Raw genomic sequence first — 27,647 nt, 5'->3', positions numbered from 1 at the left:
TTTATGTATATATTTATTGACTATGAAGTAAAGTAATGTTCTCAAAATTTTCTTGTTTATCGAAAAAATAAAATTAAGAAACAATTTTAAAATACAATGTTTAGGCCCAAATTACAACAGGTAAAAAAAAAAAAAAAACTTTGATAGATCCACTTAGTCTCAATCATAAGGGCAAGCCCATTTAATATATAAATTTATTAGAATTTTTATGTCAAATGGAGAGTAAAAGAAAATATCAGTAAATCCTGTACATAGAAAGGCAGAAAGAAGAGTATGCAGCCATTTCTATTGCAAAAATTTTGGTTGACTATACATTGCTAAGCTTCTCCAACTAAGAAGAAAGTTGTAATATGATTTATGCAATTAATTAATTAATTAATGAATAATTAATCAGTATGCATAAAGATAAATCAGAAATTTTTAATATAAGTTTTACAGTTTGAAGATCACAAGCAGAAATAAAAGAAAAATGGAAAGTTACAGTTCAAAGTCTGAATTTCAGTTTTTATAAAATGATAATCATCAAACTCTCCAACATATTCCCATTAGAGTCTCTCTCGCATATTCAGAGTTGTACTTACAATACAAAACCTCACACTCATTACTATAACTACAACAATAAAAAAATCAAAGAAAAATAAACCCTAAAAGCTATTATATAGCATAATAATTTCCCCTAAAATACCATTGATCAAAACAATTTTTAATTAGAGAACCTGACAAAAATTCTAATGAAAAAGGTCTAATAACAATGGCAAACAGTTTTGTATTAGAACATGTATATTCTCAATGGCAAAGCAGAAGGTGTTTTTTTACTTTGGCTCTACTTTTGCTGGGAGAGAGTAACCTCCACTGTAATCAAAGGCATGGGTGTCATTAACATCCTTCTTAGGAACATCATTGTAAGGATGTCTAGGAGCAGCTCTTGAAGCTCCAAAATCAGTTGCAGATGAGGAAGCTGAGGTTGAGTTTGTGTTCATTCCATCATTTTGTAGGATGGTCTCTATTGCCTTCACTACTTCACTCATTGTTGGACGTTCTGCAGCCGATTCTTCCACACATTGCATAGCCAATTCCAGGAATCTCTCAAACCCAACAAGATTTCCAGAGTTTCTAATAGTTGGATCCATTATTTCCTTCAATCCACAATGTTCTTCATCATTCTTGTCCATCGCTGTTCGTACTTCTCGAACAATGTATTTTCCTTTTTCAATCGGTTGCTTGGCAGTCACCAGCTCAAGCATTACCACACCAAAGCTATAGACATCACTCTTTTCTGTTAATTGCTGAGTCATGTAATATTCAGGATCCAAGTAGCCCTGCAGATGAAACAAAAGCAAATTGGCATATGAAAAATTAACAAATCTTTGAAAATGTTGCTCAAAGTAAACATCTAGAGGGTATGATTGGAGATGTTGCAATTACTCACCAGGGTGCCCTTGACTTGAGTTGAAACATGCCCTTTTGTGCTGTCTGATACAAGCTTTGACAAGCCAAAATCTGCAACCTTTGCAGTTAAATTTTCATCCAGCAGAATGTTGCTTGACTTAACATCTCTGTGGATTATAGGAGGATCTGCAAGCTCATGAAGATAAGTTAGCCCTCTAGCTGAGCCAAGACCTATGCGTAGTCTCCTCTTCCAATCAAGATGAATGCCAGATTTCCCTGCATTATATTTTATGCAGAAGACTTCCCATTAGCTATAAAAATGGTATGACTATTTGTGATTGCTAAGGAACATTCCTGGAGATAAAAACGCCAATTTTAACAGAAGTGGAAGTACCTGACAGGCTTTCCCTGAGAGTTCCATTGGCCATAAATTCATACACCAGCATCTGTTCTCCTTGTTCAAAGCAAAAACCCACAAGGCCAACAAGATTCTTGTGATGTACTCTTGACAGCAATTCAATTTCAGTCTTGAACTCCAACCCCCCTTGCATTGATCCTTGCTGAGCTCTTTTGATTGCCACTACTTGTCCTTCAGAAAGCATTCCTCTATAAACCTGGAGAAGAGTTATAAAAGGTGACCCAGCTGCAACTTGGAGAAAAATTTCCATTGATCATAACAAAAATCTAGGAGATTTACCTTTCCATATCCTCCAGAACCTATCTCATTATTTTCAGAGAAGTTGTTAGTGCACTTCTTAAGTTCATCATAAGAGAACCATCTTGCTCCCTTCAATTGTGGTGCACCTCCACTATCTTTTCCACTTGGAGCCCAAGATGCTGTAATCAGTAACAATACCAAAATATTTCTGAACATGCCTTTGCAAGAATACGACTGCCTACTTTCGTGAAAGCAAGAACTAAAAATCTAATCTGTTATTACTTACCAAACGGTCTGCTCAATCCAAGAGCCTTTTCTGCACGTTTCTTTTGCCGAACCGCATATATCCCAACTCCAACAAGGCCTAGAACTAGAACAGAACAGCCAACTGCTATCCCAGCAACTGCACTAGAGCTGAGAGAAGTTCCTTTGTCTTCATCTGAAACATTTTTGTGTTATCATGGAAGCATATAAACTACATTCACAAGTAAAGAATAGACATACAAGTTACCTGGGAAAGGGTAAGGAGTTGCAATAAAAAGATAGGGTCCAAAATCTTTGGGAGGCTTGTAGGTTTGATTGCTCAGATCAAACCCAATCCTGATAACTTCAGTCCTGTTAAAATATTTTCCAGCCGGGGGGAATAGTGCAAGCTGAACCTGAAGATAGTCATCAACATTGAAAAATGGGCCCTGAAGAAAAACTGAACCAGGAGTCAAGCCCAGTTTCACCCAGAGGCTCATCTCTAGTGATTGAAACCTAGTCACATCGGATGAGTCCTTGAAGGAAGGTGCTCTGAAGTATAATGTTCCTTCATAAGGATATGCACATTCACATCTCTGAGGGCTGAGCTTCTGTCCAGCAGGACACTGTGGATTTCCACATTTAGCCAGGCTAGTGGAATAAGCCTTAGCTGTCTGCTGCTGGAGTTGGCAGTAATTAGTATTTGAGAGCGCAGAGCACACAGGATTTCCTACAAGTCTGTATGCAGGAGAATGAAGCATGGTAAGTGGAAGAACACGGACAATCAAATTTAATGCAAATTTTAGTGCCATGAGCTTCCTTACATTAATGTGCTTGTGTACTGAGCAGTTAGTGTTACAGAGGAAATGTTATTGTTCTGCAGATCAACAAGTTGAAGCTGAGGACCAACGGTTTCACCCAGATCCAGTTGGCCACTGAATGCATTGTCTTTCAATAACCTGCCAAGGTTTTAAAAGAAGTAAATGATTTTTTTAACACTCCCGAGTTGTCAATTGGTATTCTGAACTCATAATCAAACTCACACTAGCTCTATCTGCTGGTAACTGAAGATTTTTGATGGTAAATGCCCGTGAAGAGATGCGTGCTCTATAACCCTGCAAGCCATGGAAATCACAGAATTTTGAAATGAGACTAAACCATATCCTCCACATGTTTTATTTCTGACCTACTGAGAACTTACAAAGTGGTCAGCAACGGTAAGCTTGAGAACCATTCTGGAGCTTCTGATGGGACAAAAGAGTTGTTGCTGAGGTCCCTGTGGAGATAATGCATTGATCAGGATTCATTGAAAATGACAACAGAATACGTTGAAGACAAGTAAACTGGAAGACAACTTCCATGGAATTTACTTACACATAATTAAGGCTAGTCATTCCAGTTAAGTCTGGTAAAGGGCCTGTCAGCTTGTTGTGTGCTAAATTCCTGAAACATAACATAGAATAGCGAGGGAGAAATTTAGTTATAACTATTAAGGTTAAAATATGTGTGCATTTGTGTATAGACACTCACAATTCGACGACGTTTGTAAGATTGTTTAAATTTGTGGGGACTTCTCCTGTTAAAGCGTTTCTATCAAGTCGGCTGTAGTGAATCAGATAAATCAGAATCCTGCTATATCTTTATGCAGAGGATAATTAACGTGCAGAAAATGAAAGATGAAACTGAGGCTGATTTCACTCACAGAACCTCAAGGGTCTGAACTGTCATTAAAGAATCCGGGATAGTTCCAGCAAGTTGATTTCCATCAAATAATCTGTCAGTAAAATAATCACAGATAACTACGAGATTAGAATAGTAATAACAATAATAAAAGAACTAAAATCTCTGGGTTCTTGTTAAACTTACACGTGTATTAGTACCATTTCAGGCCTGAAAAGTTTAGAGGGAATGGGACCTGAAAGCTGGTTCTTGTTGAAATGACTGCAAGTTTTGCAATATTTAGCTATTATTCACAGAATATTCATCTGCCTAGGAAATGGCGCATATGAAGTATACTCACAAGTGCTTAGCCTTTAGAAGGAGGTCCAAGCCTGGGGTGGTGGGTGTTGAAATTGGGATAGGTCCTGTCAATTGATTCTCTGCCAAGTCTAGCCAATAGACATTGGAGAGTTTTCCCAAAGAGGGGGGGATGTTGCCTGTCAAGTTGTTTGTGTTGAGAGCCCTGTGAAGAAGGATAGTGTTGAATAAAATGAACAAAGTAAGAACAGCCAGTTGATTTTCACAATAGTTTACAATATAGAAAAGTAACAACTCTTACAAGAAGGATAATTCTGCAAGATTGCCTAGCTCATCTGGAATTCTACCGGTGAAACCACAGCCAGCAAGGATTCTGAAAAATGAAAGAGACACATACAGCAGTTTTAATCAAGGAGGAATCAGGTGTGTGGAAAATTAGACAACAGAAAGTTGTAACTAAATGGATCTTACAGGATGTTCAAATTTCGCAGATCTCCTAATCGTGGAGTTAGAGATCCTGTGAGCTCAGGGTTGAATGACAAGTCCCTGTAATAAAAATTGTTAAATAGCCTCGACAACTTGAAGTTTGAGAAAGAACATTACTTAATTATTTAATATTCTAATTCAATGACAACTTGGAAGGTCTCAAACTTGTTCCTGCTATTTACATTTTCACTTCCAGGAAGAAGGAGAAAGGAACTTACAAGGATATCAACTCAGTCAGGCCCCCAATATCACCACTTAGCTTCCCTTTGAGGCCCATGGTTGATAAACCCCTGAGAGGAAAAAGAAGAACTTTTGAGTGAAGAAGCATAATATGACATCCATAAGAACATGAATAATCTATCATGATGGAGAAGATCAGAATCTGGATTCAGGAAACTCACAATGCAGTTACCCTCGAATCCTTGCATGTAATTCCTTCCCAGCGTGTTCCACATGGATCTCCACTGTCCCAGCTCGGTGGAGTATTTTGCCAGGAATCTTTCAGCGACTGGAGAGCTGCAGCTGCATCACCAGAAAAACAAATTTTCTCAGTATATCTTATCTGAAAAACTTTATATGATCAAAACAAAGAACAGAGTTCAAATACCATCACGAGGGTCTGTAAAAGAGAAGATGAGATGAAATTCTGCACTAAACAAAGCCAGAAAGATGAGCAACCAGAAGGCTGCAGCCATTGCAGCAGGCCAGCTACAGAATGTGAAGCCAGGAACTCAACAACTGCAGACACAAAAACCAAAGCACCCTTTAGTCAAAGAGCAGAACAGTAAGAGCCGGCCGGCCTCATATTTGCTTGAATTGTTTAGGTGGGTGAAGAAAGAATGAGGAAAGCTCACAGGGTTAATGAATTTGTCTTTCTGTAAAAATAAAAGTTGAGCAAATGAAAAATCTTGACCTGACCTCCTCTTTAGCTTCTTTCAATCAATTTGTCTTGTCTTAGAAGCGACTCTATTTGCTAACCATCAGCAATAACATTGCAATTAGCAAACCCACCACCACCATTATTACCATCTAATCTCTCTCTCTCTCTTTTTTTTTTTTTCTCTTTTATGTGTTTCTCTCTGAATGTCTCCTCTCTCATTTTTTAATTTTTTTTCTCTTTTATGTGTTTCTCACTGAATGTCTCTTTCATAATCATTATAATAATATTTGTACGTTTTACCGTTTCCTCCGCCTTCCCAACAACAACAACAATAATCTTTGATTATTTGGTTACTAAATTACAAAGCATCTTTAGGAAACGGCCCAATGCGAGAGAGCTCTTGAGTTTTGAGTATATTTTAAGGATACCCTTTTTTATTTATTGCAAAATTACCATTATAATCATCGTTGTCTGTCGTGTTATGATACAATCAAGCATAACCCACTTTAATATTGTCATTGCTCTAAGTTACAGCTTTCAACCATGCTAATATGAGCTAAGTAAAGTTGAAATACAATTGAAATTATATTATATATTTGGTACCTTGTTTTTTTTTCATGTAATAAAAGTTTAATGTATGAAAGACAAGTATGTACATGTATATACGTGTTCCTGATGATTTGTTTGATTTATTTTTCAATGTTACAATCATTTGATATAATCACTATCTGCAAGTGTTAGCCACCATTCTCCAGTTGTAGTGTCACCACTTCCATTGCCATCATTTGAGACTACCATGCCCTTCATCACATGCCTATTAGCCTATTACCACAGTTTGCTTACCCTATTCCATCACCATTACTATTGTCATCACTCAACTACATTGTTACTATTATTCATTTGTTGTTAGCCCCACAAATAAAATTAAATGTTAGGACAAAAATTATCTTTACAAGGCATTATTAGAAATAACAAAATAATCATATTATATTATATTATTTCAAATTATTTGTAATCAAAATCGAATTCAAGACTCACATACATATGTCCATTCCACTCATATATATTTCGCCATAAATTTTAACTATTATCTCAACTGCATTGAATTTGCTTTCACCTTATAAATAGATATTTTTCATTCTTTACAAATTTTCTTAAGCTAATGCGGATGCTGTACTTTTGGTATATATGTATATACCAATAAATTCTTAGTGATGTAAATTTACACTCTGTTTATTTATAAAAAATAACTTGAATTTAAAAAATATTTTTTTAATAAAATAATTTATTTTTTATTGTTTAAGTTTAATTTAAAAAATAAAATTTATTAATAAAGTGAGATTTTAATAAGAATATTGAAATATAAAAAAATGATTTTCTTTTTTTTTTTAAAAAGTCATTTTATTTAAAATAATTTATTTTTTCTTTTAATCAGAAAAATATTTTCTGTTAATTAAATTTTCTAAGTGTTTCAAATGTCAGAAAATATTAAAAAATATTTTTTTAAAACAAATTAATTTTTTTTTAATTTTTTATTAATGTGTTTTAATATAATTGGCTCGGTATATACTGAAATTTCAAAAGCATTCAATAATTTCCCTCCTGCAGATCATAAATTCACAATTAAAATAAGAAACATAAATAATTAATGACAAGTATAAATAGAAATGGTGGAAGCAGGCTGTGACAACATATGCATGGCTAATCCAGCCAAACAAACAATAGGATTTATGTTGTAAAATTCCTTAGCATTGCCATACAAGAAAAGCAATTGATTTTTTTCGTTTTTGCCGCATCCACCAGACTCACATTCGCATATATCATTATTAATTTATATATTTAATTGTATAGAAATTGGAATCTCGATGATAAATTGACTAATAAAAACTTTTGTTATAACTCTAAGAGAATTCCTAGTTAAAACCATCCAGATAATTAAATTAAAATTTTATAATTTAACGAGAATCAAGTCGATGATTTTGTCCAAATGATTTTAAAAACCCTAATTAACTACTTTGATCCAGGGTCCACTCAAAGTCTTTGTCACAAGATCATATCCATCAAAGGGAAGACAACAATGTGATAGGCAGGTTAGTAGGAGAGGCTTCACCAAGAGACAGAACAATGCCACAAAATGCGAGAAGCACAAAAAAGTTTGATAACGATGGGCTAACTTCAGCTTGGATGATGTCTATATAAGCAATGCACAAGTGCTGGATTGCTTCTCTTTCACTTGTCTTCACTCCATCGGTATCATCATCATCTCTCCAATGTTTCTCTTTCTTTCCAATCGTATAAATGTGAGTGTAACTACTTCTCCACATTAAAAAAATATATAAAACAAAATATATATTAATTTAATTTATTCATGTTGAGTTTTCCTTTACTAATATCAAATCATTTTGAAAGAGTTCAAAGATCTCAGTTATTTTATTTAAAATAAATCTGAAAAAAAAATAAAAATTTTACATAGTCATGTAATTTTTTTTATTTAAATATATATATATATATATTTTTCATTTTAAAAGTGAAAATTAACAAAATAAATTTTATTGAATTGAATTTTTGGAAATCATGGATTGATACTTGGACCGAGTGGAGATTTCTAGACCTGGACGATCATGTGCCAGATGAAGCAGATGAGCAATGAGCCCAAGCTAGAGCCTGATCCAGGCCCAGTCCAAAAATAGTCCATACCGTTGCTCGCGGGTTGGAACTGGTTGGCCCACTAAACTAGTTGGTGGCAATATGTTAGTTGTCCCTTCCAACTTTCTCCGTGGCCATGGCGGCAGCCACCTCTCCACATGCGCAGGCGCTCATTCCTCTTTCGCCACGCAGCCACTGTGCGTGCCCTCCGGCGCAGTGACTTCGACAGGCTTAGGAATGCTTGGCGCACTCTAACGACGGCTTTGAGCAGCTAATATTTTAGGCGAAGAAGACTGCTGAGGGTATTGACCGCAGTTACTCTGTTTCTCGCCGCCTTACTTCTGTAGCCCAACCTGCCGTTGACCGCGCCCGTGAGATTGAGTGAGAGCTGGAGATTAGTGTTCGGTGGCGTGCATTTTCCGTGAAATTGGCCTAAGGTTTGTTCATTTCTTTTGAATCTGGTATATGCTTCTGGTTTTAATATTAATTCCTAAATTGTCCAGACTCAATGGGGCATGCGAAAGCGTCTTCGGAGAAAATAGTTTTTCTATTGCAGTCATGAGATGTTTAGACCTTAAGATTTGTCTTTGCTAGTTAGTTTTCTCATATTCTGAGTTCTCTAGGATAGTTGAATTATTTCACTTTGCATACTATCTTGCTTACATCCAGTTTAGAATTGTAAAATACCCTTTGTTCATAAATCATAGCAGACTAAATTTTTCTTACATATGTTATCTGGGAGTAAAACTAAGGGAATGCTTCATATGCTAATGTTCTATATTTGCACTTGAAAAGGAAAAAAGAAATCTAACTGGATGACAGTAGATTTTAGTTTTCGCACTCTTTAGTAAATGTTAGCAAATAATGAGTAAAATATCAAACAAAGAGAGAGGAAGTGGGTCCTGAGATTGGAAATTGGCGTAAATTCAAAGACTTACTGGTGGAATAAATTTTAATCAATCAACAGTGATTAGCAGACGTACACTTGCTTCTACAGCTATGCTTGTTCTTCAGTCTTGACTACATGCATCTCAACAATCACCGATCAAGCAGGAAGTTGCTTGTCCTTTTACCACCCCAAATGCTTCTTTCTTTTATTACCAAAACAAAAGGTCCTTTCCTCCTGTCATATATATATATTTTTTTTGGGTGGTGTGGGTTGGGGAGGAGATGAAAAGCACAAACTTTCATGAAGTTTCCCCTTCATTGCATACATGTAGTCTTACTCAGTCCTTGGTTCATACTACTCTTTGTGTAACAATTCGCCCAAGATCGGTCATATGTTCGCCATAGGGAGCATGAAGATAGCATAGACGCTCAGGTTTCGAAAACTAAGCGAAAATTCTATATGCTATAGGATGCTTTACCAAATTATGGATTATTTTTGTAGCAAGTGCATTAGTTCATTTCATATTTTCAGTGTAAATTCAAGTTAGCATGATTACATCCCAGCTCTTCAAAGGGTTGCTGGGGTGTGAAGCCCTTTATCCATGTAGTCTCATATGCAGTGCCAGCAAACCCAAGAAATATTCTCTTTATTCTTGTGATCAGAAATTCAGTTTTCATATCAATGGCAGATAATGTCAAGTCTGAATTTGAACATCAGGAGAAATTGATGGATTTTCAAAAGCTGAAACCTCTATACACAATTTATTTAACATGGTAAGAGCTACACATCTGTAAGAAACTGGAAATGCTAGAAATCCACACAAGTGATTGCTCTTTGTCTTTAAATAGCAGCTTGATGTCTCCACCATTACATTTCATGCCAAGCAAGTAGTAGCCTTGAACTTTCTTTTCTCTTGTCGCTTGCAGAATCGTATCTGAAATGGTTAAAAGCTAGCATCAGCATCATTGAAAAATTTTAAGTTGCAATTACAGAAAACCAGATTAGATCTTACACTCCTCAGACGTGGTTAAGACTCCCAAGTACTTCTTTTTAAGGCTCAGCATCAGTTGTCTATGCTTCAGATGGATCGAAACCGACCCAAGTACTCTTTGTCCTGCAAGTAACATAAGACAGTGAGTCACAGAAACATAAACATACGCAGAAATTAAGAAAAGAAATGCTCAGAATTCTAAAAGCTGTTCTACCAGAAGGAGTGATTATTGATAATTTGGCAGCTAATTTAATTGGTTCTTTGTTTATGTCTGGGAAGTGCAGGCTGGACATTGATCTTGATTTGAGGGCTGCAGCTCCCCTTAAACCTGGCAACATATTCTTAGGATTTATTTCTTTCAAAATCGAAGATTATCAGGACAAATAACATATGACAAACATTACTTGTTGCAGCAGCAGCAGTAAGAGTAATAATGTCAGAAGGTGCTTGAGTGGCCAGGCCAGAGTTGACAGCAGAGGCAACATGTGATCTGCGTGCACCTACTGATTCTGCAGCTTCAGCACAAGCACTGGCCAGCAAAGCTGAGGCATAAGCGACCCCGTTACTCATTTTCACAGCCTCATTGGTTGTATTATTTTCTTTTTCCATGCTGTTGGTGGCTGCAAAGCCAGCAATTGCTGCAGCCAACTGTGCCACAGAAAGTGCAGCATGGATTTTGGCTGTGAGGAGCCGAACTTCTTCCTTCTTCTTCTCTCTTCTCCATCTCAGTAAACCAGTCAATGAATTTTCTTTTAGCCACCCATTAATGCTCTTGAATTTCGTATAGGAAAAAAAACCAAAGTACAGAAATCAGATGAAACAATTTGTGTTATGCTTCTGTTAAAGATCATAGCGAGAAGATTAGCAGAAAGTGAGAGGTCAGATTACCCATATCTGTTTTTTCTTGCTTTTAGCTGTGTGTCGTTTTCCATTATTTACTTGAACTATTATTCCTTCTTGCTCCCCTAAAACATCACTTTTATGACCTGCTTTCTCTTCATACTCCTCTATATGGCTTTGCTTGTGATCCTCAAAATCCAATATTTGGTTCTATCAGAATGCAAAATTTTCTTACTGTTATAACGAGTCCACAAAATTTAAGGCATACACAAAAATACAGAGAAGTAAAAGAAAAAGAAATACAAACTTTACAAGTAAAGCACGAGCATATATAAATATTTATATTAGGAAATATCATAATTCATTCCAAAAAAAATAAGATATCTATAAATACAAGCCACATCAGAACGCAAAACAGTTAAAGAGCAAGCAGACACATTCATGGCTTTTAATTAATTAAGAGAAACTGCAAGTGGTTAAGCTGATTAGTTATTGTTCTCCTCATTGCATTAAATAATAAGAGAAGTACACCTGAAAATAATTAAAGGCAGAGTTGTGAGTTCAACTAAATAAAACCATATAAATATATACACATTAATACATTTTAATAAAATTGATGTCTTAGACATCTATTTACCAATGGTTTAAAATTATTATAAAGAAAATAAATATTCTATATATATATATAATATTTTAATAGATAATTCATTTTATGTTAAATAATATTATAATTTTAACGATATATTTTTTTTATCTATTATAAAAAAATAAATAAATTATTATTTTAAATATAATCATATTGTTACTGTTAATTTATATTTATGATTTAAATATATAAAATAATAATTTATAGCCGCTCCATTATATCTATTTTGATAGAAGTGGTATACAGAGAGAAGGTAGAATTCTTACATTGGATGATGAGAACGTGTGTAGGAAGTCGGAGGCAGATGGGCTCCATGATCGACATAGGAACTCCATGGCGTGCATAGGGATATTCAAAGACTCATAATGGTAATGTTTACTTTTTGTTGCTATTGTTTCATTTGCATTTGCTCTGCTACAACACCTCTGCTCAAAAAGCTTCACATTCTAATAAAATTTTACTAGTCAGAAAATCATTTCTGCAGCAAAAAATAAAACCCATTTTGTTATTTTAATTAAGACTCACTTTATCAGTTTGTAATAATTGCTGCTGAGTTTTAAAGGAGACTCTCCCTTGGCTCAGTACTCTTCCTCCTGGAAGTTCCTCCATATTAATACATGTAAGCACAAACCATGCACGTAAAACTCTACTTAATTTCAAAACAGACGAGTTCTGCAGAAACCATGCACTTATCTACGAAAATAATTAATAATAATGAGATATTTTCTTAGGGAAGAAAGCAAGAACGCGAAACAACAAAAAGCAAAATATCTATTACTGGAAAGGAAAAAAAAATGAGGTGATAGAGTTTCAAAATCTCATAGGAACCATAAAAGAATAATCCAAAAAAAATAAGACTAAAATGGGATATTCCTAAAGTGGGAATGCAATGAGGAATTTATAGCTAAAACTATAAAGCTACTGTTTATGAAAACTTACTCACATTCTACAAGTGGAAAACCATGCACGTGTAAAGCTACTAATATAATAACTCCACAAATCTTCGAAACCTGAGCATCTTAGAAGCTTAACAAATACTCAAAGAAGTGTAAAATGAAGCTTAATTAATCTTTCTTCTCTTAACTTTTTTTGATCATGATGATGATGATGACAAGGTTGAAAGATCTTGGTAGGGGACCAGCTTAGGCCTAGTGAATCAAAGAGAATATTAGCATGATATAGAATTTGCAGGCTTCCTTAATGTGATTGCTTGCATATGGGTTTATGGAAGTAGGAGGCATTGGTACTTGTAGCCCACTAAGTCTACTTGCAATTTTCTATTTTGTGTCTTGCTGATTGGCTGTTGCTGCATCTGCTCAAGTGATAACTGGAACATAGTTTTCTGGGGAGTTATGCAGATGAGAGTGTGATCCGATACTTGATTGTATACTCAATTGTTGGGAAATCTCGCAATGGCAACAAGTTGAGTTTGAACTGAAAATTACTTTTAAAAAAAGTGAGCTATGGAAAATTTGGCTCGACTAAACAATATTTCTAATATCTTTTAAGTATATTGTGATTTTCTTAGCATCGAATGACTAAAAAAATTAAAAGAGAAAAGAAAAATCGGAATATGTAAAATGGAGAAAATGGGTCAATGAATTTATCAGAGTTGCAATTTGTGAAAATCTTTTAACACTCAAGTTAAATCTAAAAGATTTTCATAGTGAATTCTTATGGTGAAGTTGCAGAGAAGAAGAGAAAGGAGGCTGTCCTCTTAAAAGAAATAGTCTCTTTTTTTACTTATTAATTACTTTTTATGGGGAGGTTTGTTTATAAATATGTTTTGACATATTTTTTAGTGGGATGATTTTTTGAATTAAAAAAATTTATATGTTATTACTAGTGATGATATGGGTGCACGTAGAATGATGATTACAGGATGGGATTGAGTGATCAACATATAATTACAAATGGAAAAAAGAAAATTACTTAGATTTTATGTGGACTAAAGGTATAAAATTATAGTGAAATATATATAAAAATAACAATACAAATAAACCATAAAGTCTTCTAAATTGGTGAAAGTTTAAATTTCAATAAAAAGCTACATGTAAACTTTTTATTTTTTTATTTTTAATCTAAAAGATAATGATATATCAAATAATAGGTCTAAAACTTTTAGACACCCTAAATAAAAAGGGGCCTTTAAGCCCAAATAAAAATGAAAATTTAAACTATAACAAAAATCGTAAGACACATGCACAACTATTTGACTCGAAATGCATTACTCTCTATTTCCAGATTGTTAGTTTCCCTCGCCGATTGAGATTGAAACATAAACACTCTATTAACAATAGCTCGAACTATATAAAAAACGTATGAAAAGTATAGGTGATAGATTGAAACAGGTGACAAGCAACTAGAGACGTGCAAAATTATCGAAGCTCAAGACTACAGCCACAGAAAGTACATACAAACGCATATACAAGATGAATGAAGGAAGCCAGACAATAACGAAAGAATGAGTAGTTTCTTTAATAAACTCTAGGTCCTCTTGCCTAGATTAAAAAGGAAGACCTCCGAAATAAATAATATATAAACCACTAAAGCAAAAGTATTCATTACGAGTTACCGATACTTCTCATGGGAAAAGAAACGATGATATGTACAAATTTAAAGATTTTTTACTGCGAAAAAGAAATAACAAATACAAGACAGGCAAAAAAAAATTCTCTACCAATCAACTACCACCTATCAGAAAAACAAACAAAATCATTTGCACTCTAATCTTTCTGAGGTTAGAGAGCAAAAATCCACTCCACTCCAAACAAAGCGAATAAGCTACACTGTCTAGTCACAAATATCGATAAAAAAAAAAGCTTTACAGCTCAAAGAAAAAAACTAAAGAGAATTAGATAAACCACCGAACGACTTGAAATGTAAAATTATTACTTTGATTTTAAACAACTTTATAAATATAAATTAATTAGCATAATTTAACTTTGTTAGGCTATGTTTAGTTAGGGATAATTTAGTAAGGAAAATTTAACTTTCGAAACCATTATATTTTTTAGGAAATATTTAATGTTAACTTATTTGGTTGGCATGATTTTATAACTTTCCGAGAAGTTTTTTGTGTTACTTTCCCTTCCAAGGGAAATTCTAAATAACTTCAAGTTACTTTTCTTATTTTTTATTTTTTATTTTTTTATTTTTTATTTATTTTTTTTTCATAATTAAATATTTAGGTGAAAATTAGTAGAAATTTAAAGGTTATATTTATTGATAGATAATAATGTGTAAAAAAGTTCATAATATAATTTTATTTAAGTTATATATTCATTAAATAAAGAAAGAAATTAATTAAATTAAATATAAATATCTTTTATATTTTATGATAATTTTTTTATTATCATAAAAAATTTATATATCAATTATTATATTGACTATTTACTTTTCAAAATTTGAATATTTGGTCGATATATAATTTTTATTATGAAATTATATATTATATTTTAAATATTATATATATATTTGAAGTAAAAATATTTATGTTATTTTTATAATTACACTCTATTTATTTATTGCGATTTTTTTTTATAATGGAGCTTTATAATTACACTCCATTTATTTGTTGTGATTTTAAAATATCAACTACATTCAAATTATACTTATTAGAAAATAATTTCTTGAAAAGCATACTCCCAAAAAATTAACTTCCCTAGAACTATACCATTGTAACCAATCGAGACCTTAATTTTTACCACATCTAATTCATAAATAAGCACAAAATTTTCTGTGATTTTTCATGATACCTTAACAATTATCATGTAAAATATGAGCATTGCAAGTTACTGCTTCTGGTTTTCAAGTTAACTCATCTTCCTTTTTTTATACTAACAAGTTTTGGTTTGGTTTAATTAATCAAATGGCTGAATCCCATTTGCACAATATAACAAGCTTAAGCTGTAACGAAAATCTTTTGCTGCATTTGCTGCTTTGTAATGCAAGTTTCTTGCTGGTCAAAAAGAAAAACAAAGCTGTAAAGAAAATCTACTCAATTCAACCAAGGACTGAGAAACAAAATTGGTGAAAAATCCAACCATACCAAATACTCGAGCAACATTGTAAAGCTGAATGCTAATAGCTTGAGACAATTCCAGGAAACAAAATCAGGCGAAAATTGCAAAATATAGTCTAACATCAAACACTTGAATACATCAAATTTCCTACTTCTTTTCTTCTTTCTCAGCCTCTGCAGCCTTCTTCATTCGGGCACCAGCATGGCGCTTGTTCATCCGCTCAAGACGCAGCTTGTCATATGCCTTGAATGATTTCATCTCCTCAGTGACCTTCACAAGCTCTACTGAAGGCTGCTCACGTACAATAGGCATGACTTCTCCTTGGACTTGGGTTGCTGTTGCCAACTCCTCAGGAGCAGAATCACCAGCCTGAACCAGGAGAAATATTTTTTAAGTAACAAGGACACGTACTATAACTGGAAACAGAACATCAGCCAATCAAAATTACCTTAAACTTGCGGGCATGTCTTGGGAAGACGACCAACTTGGCCTTGTAAGTCTTCAGCCTCTGAACATTGGCTTGTAGGCCCTCCAGTGAACGGTTCTTTCTCCTATGATCAACAGCTATTCCAATTGTAGGGGCAAGTTTCTTCGGAATACCAGCAGCCTGGTAAGTGAAAAAGGCTTAATACATTTACAAAAAGAGATGTACAAAGCAATACTACATTTACAAACTAAAACCCAATATGTTATTTTGCAATCATTAAGATGCGACAATTTTAATGACAACAAACATCAAAGAGAGACTAATTCACATATGCACTTCATCAGCTCGCCCTTGAAAAATTAAACATATTCACGGAAGCCAATTAGACAGTTCTACCTACTGGGAGCATCTGTTAAATTTGACATCTTATTCATGCCAGTTGAGTCCTAGAATCCTCGAGATGTGATCAAAACACTACCATGAATGACTCAAACAAAGTGAAATTCCTACAGATCATATGTCAGCAATTCAAAAGCACATATGATAAACCAGAACAGAAATGATAAGAAAGCATAAACGCCACAAAGGGATAAAACATTTGAGTTAAATGATTAATATACTACCAAAAAAAAACAAAGTACCTTGAGCTCTTCAAGAGAGAAGCCTCGACCAGCCCTCAATTTCATATTATACTTCAAAGTCTGTCCATGAACAATTGGGCGGAGAGGTCCTGCTGTGGGCCGGGGAAAGATCTTCACAGCTTTCTTTTGGCGAGCTGATAACAGCAGAAGACATCATGCACAGCATGAATCAGCCCACTCCAAAAATTGCAAACAAAAACCAAATCAAAAAGCTACCCACCAATACGTCTCCTTGTTTTTCGAGCAGGTTGGTTAAACCACGTCTTAACATAGTTTTGCCAGTGCTTTTTAAAGTGCCCATTAGGCACAACATTGTTATGCTTCATGATTCACCTGAAAAGCCATAAAATCAGCAAAAACAGAGAACTTTTTTGTTTCTGAACAAGGAAGTTATAGAATAAACACAAGCAGATCAATCACAAACTATTTAATTCGCAAGAATATTATCAATGTATCCATCTTCTTCTTGGTTCTTAAGCTGGCGATCACCGGTCAGTAATTATCAATTACTTTAAGAAACAATTAGAACAGCTTAAATCATTAAACCCTACAACCGAAAAAATCCAAATAAATTCAGCAACTGCTTAGCTGCTAACAGAAAAAAGAAGAATAAGCTACGTTCCATTTTCTTCTCTTTTCTTTTTCCTTCTTTTGGAATCGATCATTTTCTCAATAAATAATGAAGGGAAATAGATGGGAATTTGACGAAAACTTACAGTGCCGGAAGATCCCTCTCCCTCGTTCAGCTGACAGCGGCTTGGAACGGAACTCTCTTGGTCGCTTTGTACAGAGATTTAATAGAATGGCAAAACCAAAAACCCTAGATTATTGGGTTTTTTCGGCTTGGGTTGGATGGGCTTTTTCTGGACCAGAATCTTGTTGGGTTAACCACCCTAGATCAACCATCTCGGTTCTGCTCAATATTACTTTTCGAATTGTTTAAAAAAATTGTATATTAAAAATATTTAATTATTTATTTAAATATAATATATCTCAACTATAAAAAATTAAAACTTTATTAATTTTGTCTTTTATTTTTTATATTTAAAAAAAATAATAAGACAGACTTCGTAATAATTTTAAAACACAAGAATTTTTCTTTATCCCCTTTAACCCTAAAACACAAGGATCCTAATATCAGGTCATTGAACTTTTCTTCTCGTGATTTGGCGCACCTGGGTATAGGTAAAATTTAACCAGCAAGTCCATAATGGATATTCCCAAGAAAATGTTCATGCAAGAATTTGGACGCTTTAGAAACAGTCAAATTATCATCCTTCTGTAACAAAAGTAGCTAAAATTTGTATACTTTTTCTACATCGCCAATGCTCAAGTAACAATAAATGTTTATGCGTTGTTGATCCATAGTAATTAGATACAAAACAGCTCTTCAAATAGATGTTTTTGGATATGGTTGATTTGGAAGATAACCAGTCAGGATCTTTTTCAAGGGGAAGAGTGACATTCTATTACAACATTGTTGTCTCCAGTCATCCCTCCTCGATGCTTCATACCCATCTTTTTTTTGTTGGAGTTAGACTCGATCTATTTCATTCGCACTCCCATTCCAGAGTTCAGGACCAGCTCAGAGCCGTCTACATAATTCAGTTCAATAACAAAAGAATTCTTGCAATAAGCCACTTCTTCATAAATGGATCAACACTAGAGTTATAGCTTGCTGCTGTGCGAACCATCATGGCAGAATGTTACGTGCCCTGGTGGATATGACAAAAACGAACGATCTTTGAAGCCTTGTCGAGTTTCCTATCTGTTTTCGGTGATAAAAAGTCTTTGTTCTGTGCGTCCAGCATTGATGTTTTGCTGCATAAAAAATAAATAAAGCAGTTGTTTTATATCCCTCATTTTCTGGAAGCATGATTGCATGCAATTAAGGGGAAAGTGAGGATAATCGAGGAAAGTATAAAGTGCAAATTGAAAAATAACACAATGCCACGCTGCACGATAATAGTAATGAGATTCTTACATTAAGTGCAACTAGTCTGTGATTGGCTGCATGGAATGACATGCTATCTGTGACAAGCCAGAATTATGAGATCTCTATCCCATGATGTGGAAAGGGGAAATTTTCTTCCTCATTCACTGAGTTTTCAGAAACTGTAGTACTCAGGTGGCTGACCATAAAGCACAGGAATTTGGAAAATCACGTTGCTTGATATCTTTCAACATAAATCATGCAGTCTTTCTAACTGAGCAGTTCTACTTCACAGTTTGGTAATCTATTTTTATCTCCTTAGGATTTGACGGCACAACTCGCTGAATAGGTTTTCTCTTTCTTAGCTTCCTTATCTTCTTTTTCCTCCAAAGCTCAACCTTATTCTTAACCTTTTCCAACTTTTCTTTCCGACCCTGTATATCAGCTTCAATTGCCTTCCCTCTTCTGTCATCTGACAGTAAAGCCAATTTTGCAAACTTTTTTGGCCTCACAAATCCAAGTTTCTCGGTTATCTCCTTAAAGGCAGGAACAAGGCCACGCCGTATGAAACATCCCTCAATAAGCTGCATTGAGTTTGATTCAGGAAGAGACGGACTATCTTTCAACTCAAGGTCCAAACAGAATGGGGAGTCCTTCAACCACATTCTGAGAGAGTGTGCCTTAGCTATAAGCAGTCCACTTCGTGTTTTGCAGGGAAGAAATGGAGATCCCATCTCCCAAAGGCATGCCTTCAAAGTTTTATCAAGTGAAACCATGTTGTATTCAGCTGTTCCAGTTATCAGCACAACTGACTTAGGAGATGCTGGATAACCTTGTAAAGAAGCATCCTGCCACAATAGATGCACAAAAATACTTGAGCTAAAAGCTGTTATTATCATTTTCCCAATGAATAGTAATGCCATGCATTCACAATGAGATCATTTATATGTGAAATGAGAAACATATGTAAATAGCATAACATGCACATGCATGGACACAAACTCTTGCATGCACAAACAGATAGAGGTATGCATTAATCAATTATCAGATTGAGTTGAAAATTTGAGTTTTGGAGATCTTCCTCAAGCGATATGCAGAATTATTGGCCTTTTCCTGTTCTCCTCAGAAAATATGATTTTTGGCTTTTCTGGATTCTTCAAATACATGATAGGTATGCTCATCTTTGATGTATATGCTACCTTAACTTCCAAATGAAAGTGTCTGAAAGAACGGTTACTGGAGTCAGAAGTTACATATGTAATCCTTCAGCTTCATTTTGAGTTGCTCCATAGATTTCTACTCTTAGATTTTCAGGAAACTGGATGACAGGGGCAAGGAGGGGAGAGAGAGAGAAGTAGATAACTGGGGAAAAGAATATTTGTCAAGGATTTAATCCAAAATTAAGAACAACTTTTTTATAAACGTCATTTACATCCCACCAGTCTGTCAAAAGAATGTCCCTGAGAGACTAATCTTGCATATTTTCAAAACAAGGACTTGGGTCTTGATAGCACTAAACTTGCATATTCTAGTCATTATCCAATTCTTATCATTTGACAGAGTTCTAGACACCTACAATGGCCAAAGTCTAGGAAGTAGGAGCATTCTCAGTATTTTCAAGATCTATGAAGATAAGGATGATGATCTATAACTTTTAAGATATACAAAATATCAAGAGTCTCCAAGTCTTGGCAAGTGTTCCATATATCATAGGATAACGACCACCAATTGCAGTGATGGTAATGGTAATGGTAATGACAATTAATAATTAGCTCAGTGCTTCCACGGCCTCTAACTGAAGTAACATGAATGAATCATACTATAAAAAATTCTTGAGTTCAAAAGAGAACTTGCCTGCATGTGGTCAAGCCACAAAGTAAGACTAACAAGAGCTGCACCACCTGACAACTTTCTAAAATCAGCCCCCCAATCTTGGTCAGCGACCCTGCCTCACAAAGATCACAAGGTATGAGCAAAGTAATTCAAAGTGAAAACAAAATTATAAGAGAAAAAGTGAAATTTGGCATGTAATATAGTATTACATCTTTCAGACTTTTTTTTTCTTTTAATTTCATAAGAAGAGAGATCCTTTCATCCTCTTCATTCCAGAACTGCCTTATTTTCTTGGTATAAATACAAATAATGCAAAAGAGAGATTATCTTCACTTTTTAATCTGTCAGCACCCACCTGAACACATCATGGCTATAGATGCTCCTCTTAACTGCCAATTGGAAAACCCATGAAGCAGTGGCTCGAAGTTCAAAGGCCCACAGCAAATCCTCCAAGGCATTAACAAAGTTGAAGGCTGCATTATCTTCCATGTCTTCAAGCATCTCAAGACATTGATCGACCTCTGAAACTAGTGACTCAGATCTTTCTTTTAGAAGCCTGCAAAAGGATGATCAATCAGAACTAAAAAAAATGTATGTATCTAGGAGATTCTAGCCTCACTTACAATTAATAGCTAATACTACCTGATTGGAAGATCAAAGCCAGAATCTTGCAGAGCATTTAGAAGGATAATGGCTTCATGTGTGTGCTGTGACAAACTAGCAGCTCTAACAAAGCATGTCCATATTCTATGATCTGGCTCCACACCTTCTTTCTTCATCTCCATGAGCTTCTGAATTCCAACATTATAATCTCCATTTTTGAGATAAGCATCAATAACAGAACTATATGGTAGTGTACTGAGATCTAAACCTGATTCTTTCAAATTAGTGAGCACTTTTTCAGCTTCCTGGGGTTGTCCAGAGCTGCCATAGGACACCATGAGTAAATGCATTGTGGCAATAGTGGGTTCTACACCTGCATCCTTCATCATGCTCAACAGCTTTTCAGCTTTGGAGTGGTTTCCAGAATTTCTAAATATTTTCATCATAATATGATAAAAAGAGCGATCCAGTTTAGATCCTTTTGATCGTAACTCTTCAAAAAGTTCCTCTGCTTGCACAACCAATTGCTGCTTACCAAATGCTGCAATCAAACTTTTGTAAGTATCCAATTTGGGCTCCAATCCAACCCTTCTCATTTCGTGCATCAGTGAAAGCCCTTCCTCTGGTCTATGGTCTCTGCAATACATTATAATCAATGTGTTGTAAGTGTCCTCATCTGGTTCAAGTCCATCTTGTTTAATCCGCTGGTAAATTTGAGTTGTCTTCCTAAAATCATCAATTCCAGTGTATAATCTGAGCATGGAGTTCCATATTGAAAGATCAGGCCTGAATCCTGCTTCTTCCATCTCAGAAACCATGGCTTCAACATCTCTTACTCGTTTTCCCCTGCATAACAACCCAATCATTATCCTATAAAGATGCATGGTGGGGAAATAACCTGCAGCCTTCATTCCATGGTATATTTTCTTCACTTCAAATATATTTCCTGCCCTTGCAAATGCATCAAGCATCAAAAGAATAGAACTTTTGCTGATTTTAAAACCCAAATCTTGCAACTCCTGGATTACCACATAAAGCTCTTCCAATCTTCCATCAACAATCAAAGCTTGCAAAAGACCATTAATGGAATCTACAGTTGGGGAAGGACCATCTCTCATCATTGTATTAAAAACAGCCCTGGCTCGTTCATAACAGCCACTTGCTGCATAAGCTTGTATTAGAGCATTCCAGACCTTCCGATCCACAGTCATACATCTTTGTCTAAGATTCCCCACCAGGCTTTCTGCTTTCTGCCACAACTTCAAATTTCCATATGTCTCGATTATAGCAACATGAATAGAGATATTATCAAAAGGTATACCTTCTATTTCTGCCAAGTCAATCAAATAATGAGCTGTTTCAGGGAAACACATTTCACAGTATAAGAGCACCATTCTTTGGTAGAGAGAATCAGAAGGTTTAACACCATTGAATCTCATGTCACAAAAAATCTGAGAAGCTTCAGCAGTGAGTTCATTTTCTTCACAGGACTGAATCAAGGACTCGTAAATGGTACAACTCCCAGAAAACCAGCCAAACTCCCTCATGCTATTATACTCCTTTAAAGCCGCATCTAACTGCTTAGCCTTGCAAAGTGTAACTATTGAAGCTTCAGTTACCAGTTTGTTGGATCTGGGAGCATGTTCTTTAAAGAATTTAAGCAAGTCAAGTGCTTCAGAGTGCCTCCCAGATGAACTAAAAGAACTCAAAATGGACAGCAAATTCTCATGGTCAATCTCACAGTTGCCACCAATTGCCAGCCTCAGCATTTTTGCAGCAGAATCATAGCATTCACCCTTGACAAGAATAGAAGCAATAGATTGTGGATTCATACCCTTTATTTCTTCCATATCTCTAATTACTCTTTCAATATCCTCCACTTTATTTTCTCTTCCAAGATTTTGAAGCATCACCCCATAAACAGTAGGATCTGGAGTGATACCATCACGAACCATTTCCTTGTACAACATCATTGCCTTCTTTTCCTCATTAAACCTCAAGAAGATATCCAGCATAACTGAGTATGCTAGTTGATCGGGTCTAATTCCAGACTTCACCATGCAATCAAATGTCTCTTCAGCCTCCACTCTTTTACCAGCCTTAGCATACCCACAAATCAAAGCGCTATAAGTCCTTAAAGTAGGTTTAACCCCTGTGTCCAACATCCCTGACATCACACTTGCAGCCTCTGCCATCTTATTTGCCTTCCCAAGTGAATCAATCAAGACAGTATATGTAATTGCATCAGGAGTTCTACCTGACAACTTCATGTCATTATAAAGCTGCAATGCTAGATCATGCTGACCCTGCTTTCCGTACATGTGTATAATAGTATTATATGTCATTTCATCTTTGCTAAACCCCATATTCACCATTTCCTCACAAACCTCTTTTACCTTGTCCACATTACCTTCTCTCGCAAAAGCATACAACAAAGAGTTATATGTCACTGCATCTGGGTAAAACCCTTTTGACTCCAATTCCTTAAAAAGCTGCTCTGCTTTGCCAGATAACCCACACCTTCCATACACTGAAATCATAGCATTGTAAGTCCATAGATCAGGTTGACAACGCTGTGCCTCCATAGCATCAAAAACCTTCATGGCCTCCTTCAAATTTGATTCACGTGAACAAGCACTAATAAGAGTATTGTATGTGATTGTATCTGGCCTAAGCCCTGACCTCCTAACCTCATTTAATAACTCCATAGCCACATTTGGCATCATTGCACCTGCCTTTAATCGAGCATTTATCAAAGTATTGAAACTAACAAGGTCTGGTTCACATTCTCTCTCACGCATCAGATCAAGCAGTTCTTGAACCTTATTGAACCTACCAGTCCGTGCATACACACCCATCATGGAATTATAAACTTGCACAGTATTACCAACAGAGGCCTCTGCTCTTGCAAATATTTCTACAGCCAAGGCCTCTTGATTGGCCTTTCCCAACACAGCCAAAATAGTGGCAAGCATCCTGGCATTAGGGGAATACCAGTGGCGCAAATTCAACCACTCGTACACCTCCAAAGCGCGTTGCCAGTTTTCCTGGCCTACCCACTTCACAACAAAGCAAAAATCAGTAGGTGTCATCTGCACCTTCCTATCATCCAATACATCAGCCACAAACTGGTCTGGTTTCAATCCTAGGATCCTATCAGTACAAAATTTCACTCTTTCCCTCCAATCCTTGGCCCTCTTGAGGGCCAATTTGTTCATTTTTTTAACCCTAGTTCTACTCCTCCTCCCCAATCTTTCCTGGGTTTCATCATCCACTTCCAAAGACTCAGCAGAACCCACATTCCGGGTCCCATCTTCGCCCTTCGATTCGGGCATTTCATCAACCAAATGGGTAGGTGGTGGGGAAGGAGCATTGAAAAGGGTATTAGGAGAAGGGTAAGTCTCGGAAAGCTTGAGATTGGGCCATCTGACCGATGGTGAAGCTCTGCTATAGCTAAACTTCTGCCGTGCATTAGTAGTGGTTTCAGAAATATCTAGTTGCTGCTCATTCGTTGAAGCAGCACAAGTAGTAGAAGGAGAATGATGTAGAGAGCAAGGAAGAGAGGTGGTGGTTTTGCATACCTTGGAAGGTGGTGAGACGAAGGCCAGCACTCCAGTGCAAGCCATGCAGCAGATGCTCCCCTCAATTCCAGAATATCGATTTTGATATTAGGACTTTGCAAAGTAGACTCTGGTGCAAAGTAGACTCTGGATTTGTGGATACTGGATAATACGCTAGAAATTTTTTTTCTTTTCTTTTTGGAAGTTGAATTTTTTTTATATTTTAATTAAATTTATTTTTTCTAAGAAATTTTTTATATATGATTTCAATTTTTTATATAAATTTAAATTTTATGCATCCTCTCGCATTTTTTTTTTACCAAATGCCCAGTATTGCATTTTGACAAGATTAAGGTGTCTATATTAGAGGATGAGAAAAAATTAAAACTCCTTTCTAAAATAAAATTAAACTAAATTAAATAAAAAATAATAAATTAAACTAAAAGTAAAATTAAATTGAGGTAATCTAATCAAAACACCGTCATTACACTAAAATTAAGGTCTCTGTTGATGGAGTGAGTCATCGATACTTTTATCCTCACTACCAATACTACACTATCAACATTTCATCGAGTGAGCCATCGACACTTTTATTCCACTACCAACGATTTTACTACACTATCAACATTTCATCGCAGACAAGCAACAAAACTTAAAAGTAAATGGAAAGATAAAAGATAAACTACTGAAAACTCAAATGAAAAAACAAAAGCAAAAAAATCACATGCAAACAGAAAACGAAAATAGGAAAATGTAATCAAAAAATGCAAATGAGAAAAGGCCATTGATTGAGAGAAACAGAAACAACCATCCAACAAGCCACCCGAGTAGAGAATGCAGCAGAATTCAGCCATGTAACAATATATGGGAGCCATTATCACCAAATGTAGTAGCGCCGTTTTCAAATGCCATATTATCAAATTATATCATCCTTCCCAAAGGCTAATTGAAGCCCTTATAAACCCAGTTTCAATGAGATAAAACCTTCATAAATAACATTCGAACCTACAAATAAAAAAATAAAAAAAAAACCTTAATAAAGAATCAAAAACAAAATAAAAGAAATAACAAAAATCTTCTCGTCTCCGCAGCATGAAAATAACCAACAAAACAACCCTCTTCAAGTGTTGAGAGAAATCTATAGAACTATGGACAACCATATCCTACTGCACTCTCCACCATTTTCTCCCCTTACGTCCTTTTCTCTCTCGTTGCTCAAAATTTATTCATCTTTTCTATCTCTTCATATTCATTTATTCCTCTTTTCTATCTCCTCATATTCATTTAAGGTTTTATACGAGATTAATCCTCAATAAATAAAAAAAAATATTTTTTTCATTAAAATAAGGTTTTGTTGTTGCTGTGAGTTTTTGCTTTGAGATGTTTATGAGCTTGCGATTGTATAATTTGGAGTTTACGGGTATATATATGTTAAGATTTTATTTTCTTAGCGCAAGTTGAAATTTTTGGATTTGATATTTCTTCCTCCGTTATTAAGATGGTGAATGTCATGACTAAAGTTGTTTCCCTTCTATTGCCTAGGTTGTTGATTGTTTGCCAATTTATTATTGTTGGTACTTGGTAGGTTGATTATCGTTTGAGTTTGACATTTCTGTTAGAATTTTGTTTTCTTAGTGCAAGTTGGAGTTTTTGGATTTGATGTTTCTTCCTCCGGTCTGATTGTGAATGTCATGGCTAAGGTTATTTTTCTCTATTGTCTAGGTTGGTTGTTTGCCAATTTATTATTGTTGGTACTTAGTAGGTTGATTATCATTTGGGTTTGATAGTTCTAATTCAGGATTACATGCAACTCTTTTATCCTCTCAATAGTGATTTTCTTTTTCCTTTTGCTCTGGTTATGGTTTGCTATTTTGTTGTTTCGTGTCATCTCTATGGTCACTACTTTCAATGACGAAAATTACAAAAGGGACATGCTTTTCATTGGTGGGATAGACTTGTTGCTTGGGGCGTAAATTGTGGACAAATGGCTATAAAAGGCTTGTATTGGATTAAGTTGGGGTTTCAGTATTTTATCTAATTTAGATTTTTAAAGCAAATAAATTATATGATAAAAAAAGTTTGATAATAAATTTTACTAAGGAAATAATTTTTTTTTAAAATTTATATTTTTTTTGACATATAAACATATTGCATTGAAATGGCTCATAAAAGATATTTTATTTATAATTGAGCAACAAAAAATTAAACACATATGGTCAAACACATAAATAAATTTTTAGAAATTCAATCCATAAAAACAAAGTCAATTATACACTAAATCCCACCAAAAGCACCACATTTTATCCAGACGCACCGACTTTTGATACGTCGACCAATCGCACCATACCAATAAATCTCATTGATGCAATATTGTTCTGATAGCACAAACGATCGTATAATCATATGAACATAAAAGAAATGAATAAGCATCATAAAAGAAATTAATAAGCATCATAAAAGTAGACTAAAACAACAAATCAAATAAGATAAGAGAAATCAAATAAAACAAAACATATCCCATCGAATACTAAGCTTCAATTTTATCACACCATCGCAATCACAGCCATGCCGTAGGATTCTAAATAAATCTGTATCAATAACCGGTGAATAAGAATCACAATCATAGCCACATAGTTTAAAATTTCAAATAAATTGTATAAATAATTGACAAACAAAAAGATAGTCCATGATAATTTCAGTCTAATATAGTCATGGAGCTGCTATAAAAAACCATTTTATAGTTTTGGCATTGAAAATTCACCACCCTAAATTCATCGATGACAGAGATATGAGAGACAAAACCTTTACCACTGGTAAACTAAAATAAAAAACATCCAAACTAAACGGACTCCAAACATACAAATCTCATTGTCCAAAGTATAAATTTCATGAGACTCAAAAACAAAACTATACAGCAAACATTGAGGTGAAGCAACCCACCGCTGGAGTATGCGGTCTTCCATTTCATAAAAATTTAATA

At 35.0% G+C, this 27,647-nt stretch overlaps 4 protein-coding genes across 4 annotated transcripts; all 4 read right to left on the bottom strand.

The window, feature by feature from the left end:
• Window positions 1-477: 477 nt before the first annotated feature.
• On the bottom strand, window positions 478-5,827 carry LOC110620359 (leucine-rich repeat receptor protein kinase HPCA1). The gene is made up of 20 exons (XM_021764065.2): window positions 5,608-5,827; window positions 5,361-5,491; window positions 5,155-5,275; window positions 4,972-5,043; window positions 4,739-4,813; window positions 4,569-4,640; window positions 4,311-4,472; window positions 4,157-4,231; window positions 3,993-4,064; window positions 3,821-3,892; window positions 3,665-3,733; window positions 3,492-3,566; window positions 3,334-3,405; window positions 3,115-3,249; window positions 2,559-3,028; window positions 2,334-2,486; window positions 2,087-2,226; window positions 1,784-2,003; window positions 1,430-1,665; window positions 478-1,319 (listed from the first exon to the last, which is right to left on the bottom strand). Exons 2-20 carry the CDS (start codon window positions 5,446-5,448, stop codon window positions 813-815), a joined length of 2,886 nt encoding a protein of 961 aa, XP_021619757.1. The 5' UTR covers window positions 5,449-5,491; window positions 5,608-5,827; the 3' UTR covers window positions 478-812.
• A 3,868-nt stretch (window positions 5,828-9,695) lies between these two features.
• LOC110619962 lies at window positions 9,696-12,399 on the bottom strand. Its single transcript, XM_021763482.2, has 7 exons — window positions 12,171-12,399; window positions 11,912-12,091; window positions 11,048-11,209; window positions 10,564-10,930; window positions 10,181-10,282; window positions 9,953-10,102; window positions 9,696-9,868 (listed from the first exon to the last, which is right to left on the bottom strand). Exons 1-7 carry the CDS (start codon window positions 12,252-12,254, stop codon window positions 9,696-9,698), a joined length of 1,218 nt encoding a protein of 405 aa, XP_021619174.2. The 5' UTR covers window positions 12,255-12,399.
• Window positions 12,400-15,629: 3,230 nt separating this feature from the next.
• LOC110620081 (60S ribosomal protein L13-1) lies at window positions 15,630-17,614 on the bottom strand. Its single transcript, XM_021763659.2, has 5 exons — window positions 17,455-17,614; window positions 16,959-17,071; window positions 16,739-16,872; window positions 16,119-16,277; window positions 15,630-16,039 (listed from the first exon to the last, which is right to left on the bottom strand). Exons 2-5 carry the CDS (start codon window positions 17,062-17,064, stop codon window positions 15,818-15,820), a joined length of 621 nt encoding a protein of 206 aa, XP_021619351.1. The 5' UTR covers window positions 17,065-17,071; window positions 17,455-17,614; the 3' UTR covers window positions 15,630-15,817.
• Window positions 17,615-17,998: 384 nt separating this feature from the next.
• LOC110620516 (pentatricopeptide repeat-containing protein At3g18110, chloroplastic) lies at window positions 17,999-24,871 on the bottom strand. Its single transcript, XM_021764289.2, has 5 exons — window positions 21,147-24,871; window positions 20,860-21,060; window positions 20,526-20,616; window positions 18,723-19,519; window positions 17,999-18,559 (listed from the first exon to the last, which is right to left on the bottom strand). Exons 1-4 carry the CDS (start codon window positions 24,731-24,733, stop codon window positions 18,956-18,958), a joined length of 4,443 nt encoding a protein of 1,480 aa, XP_021619981.1. The 5' UTR covers window positions 24,734-24,871; the 3' UTR covers window positions 17,999-18,559; window positions 18,723-18,955.
• Between the last annotated feature and the right edge of the window lie 2,776 nt (window positions 24,872-27,647).

Source organism: Manihot esculenta, chromosome 8, assembly GCF_001659605.2.
Source record: "Manihot esculenta cultivar AM560-2 chromosome 8, M.esculenta_v8, whole genome shotgun sequence".
NCBI lineage: Eukaryota > Viridiplantae > Streptophyta > Magnoliopsida > Malpighiales > Euphorbiaceae > Manihot > Manihot esculenta.
Note: the sequence above shows the minus strand (reverse complement) of the source record. Positions and strands in the feature narration are given on the sequence as shown.

Coding starts and splice junctions, on each gene's coding strand:
- LOC110620516 (XM_021764289.2), bottom strand. CDS start 24,733: ATGGCTTGCACTGGAGTGCTGGCCTTCGTCTCACCACCTTCCAAGGTA. Junction 21,061..21,146: donor GGCTTTGATCTTCCAATCAG/GTAGTATTAGCT, acceptor ATCCTTTTGCAG/GCTTCTAAAAGAAAGATCTG. Junction 19,520..20,525: donor TGTGGCTTGACCACATGCAG/GCAAGTTCTCTT, acceptor CTATTGTGGCAG/GATGCTTCTTTACAAGGTTA.
- LOC110620081 (XM_021763659.2), bottom strand. CDS start 17,064: ATGAAGCATAACAATGTTGTGCCTAATGGGCACTTTAAAAAGCACTGG. Junction 16,873..16,958: donor AAAAACAAGGAGACGTATTG/GTGGGTAGCTTT, acceptor TGCTGTTATCAG/CTCGCCAAAAGAAAGCTGTG. Junction 16,278..16,738: donor TCTCTCTTGAAGAGCTCAAG/GTACTTTGTTTT, acceptor TTCACTTACCAG/GCTGCTGGTATTCCGAAGAA.
- LOC110620359 (XM_021764065.2), bottom strand. CDS start 5,448: ATGGCTGCAGCCTTCTGGTTGCTCATCTTTCTGGCTTTGTTTAGTGCA. Junction 4,232..4,310: donor CTTCTAAAGGCTAAGCACTT/GTGAGTATACTT, acceptor CAAAACTTGCAG/TCATTTCAACAAGAACCAGC. Junction 4,065..4,156: donor GAAATGGTACTAATACACGT/GTAAGTTTAACA, acceptor TTTTACTGACAG/ATTATTTGATGGAAATCAAC.
- LOC110619962 (XM_021763482.2), bottom strand. CDS start 12,254: ATGGAGGAACTTCCAGGAGGAAGAGTACTGAGCCAAGGGAGAGTCTCC. Junction 10,931..11,047: donor GCAAGAAAAAACAGATATGG/GTAATCTGACCT, acceptor ACGAAATTCAAG/AGCATTAATGGGTGGCTAAA. Junction 9,869..9,952: donor TTCCAGTTTCTTACAGATGT/GTAGCTCTTACC, acceptor GTTCAAATTCAG/ACTTGACATTATCTGCCATT.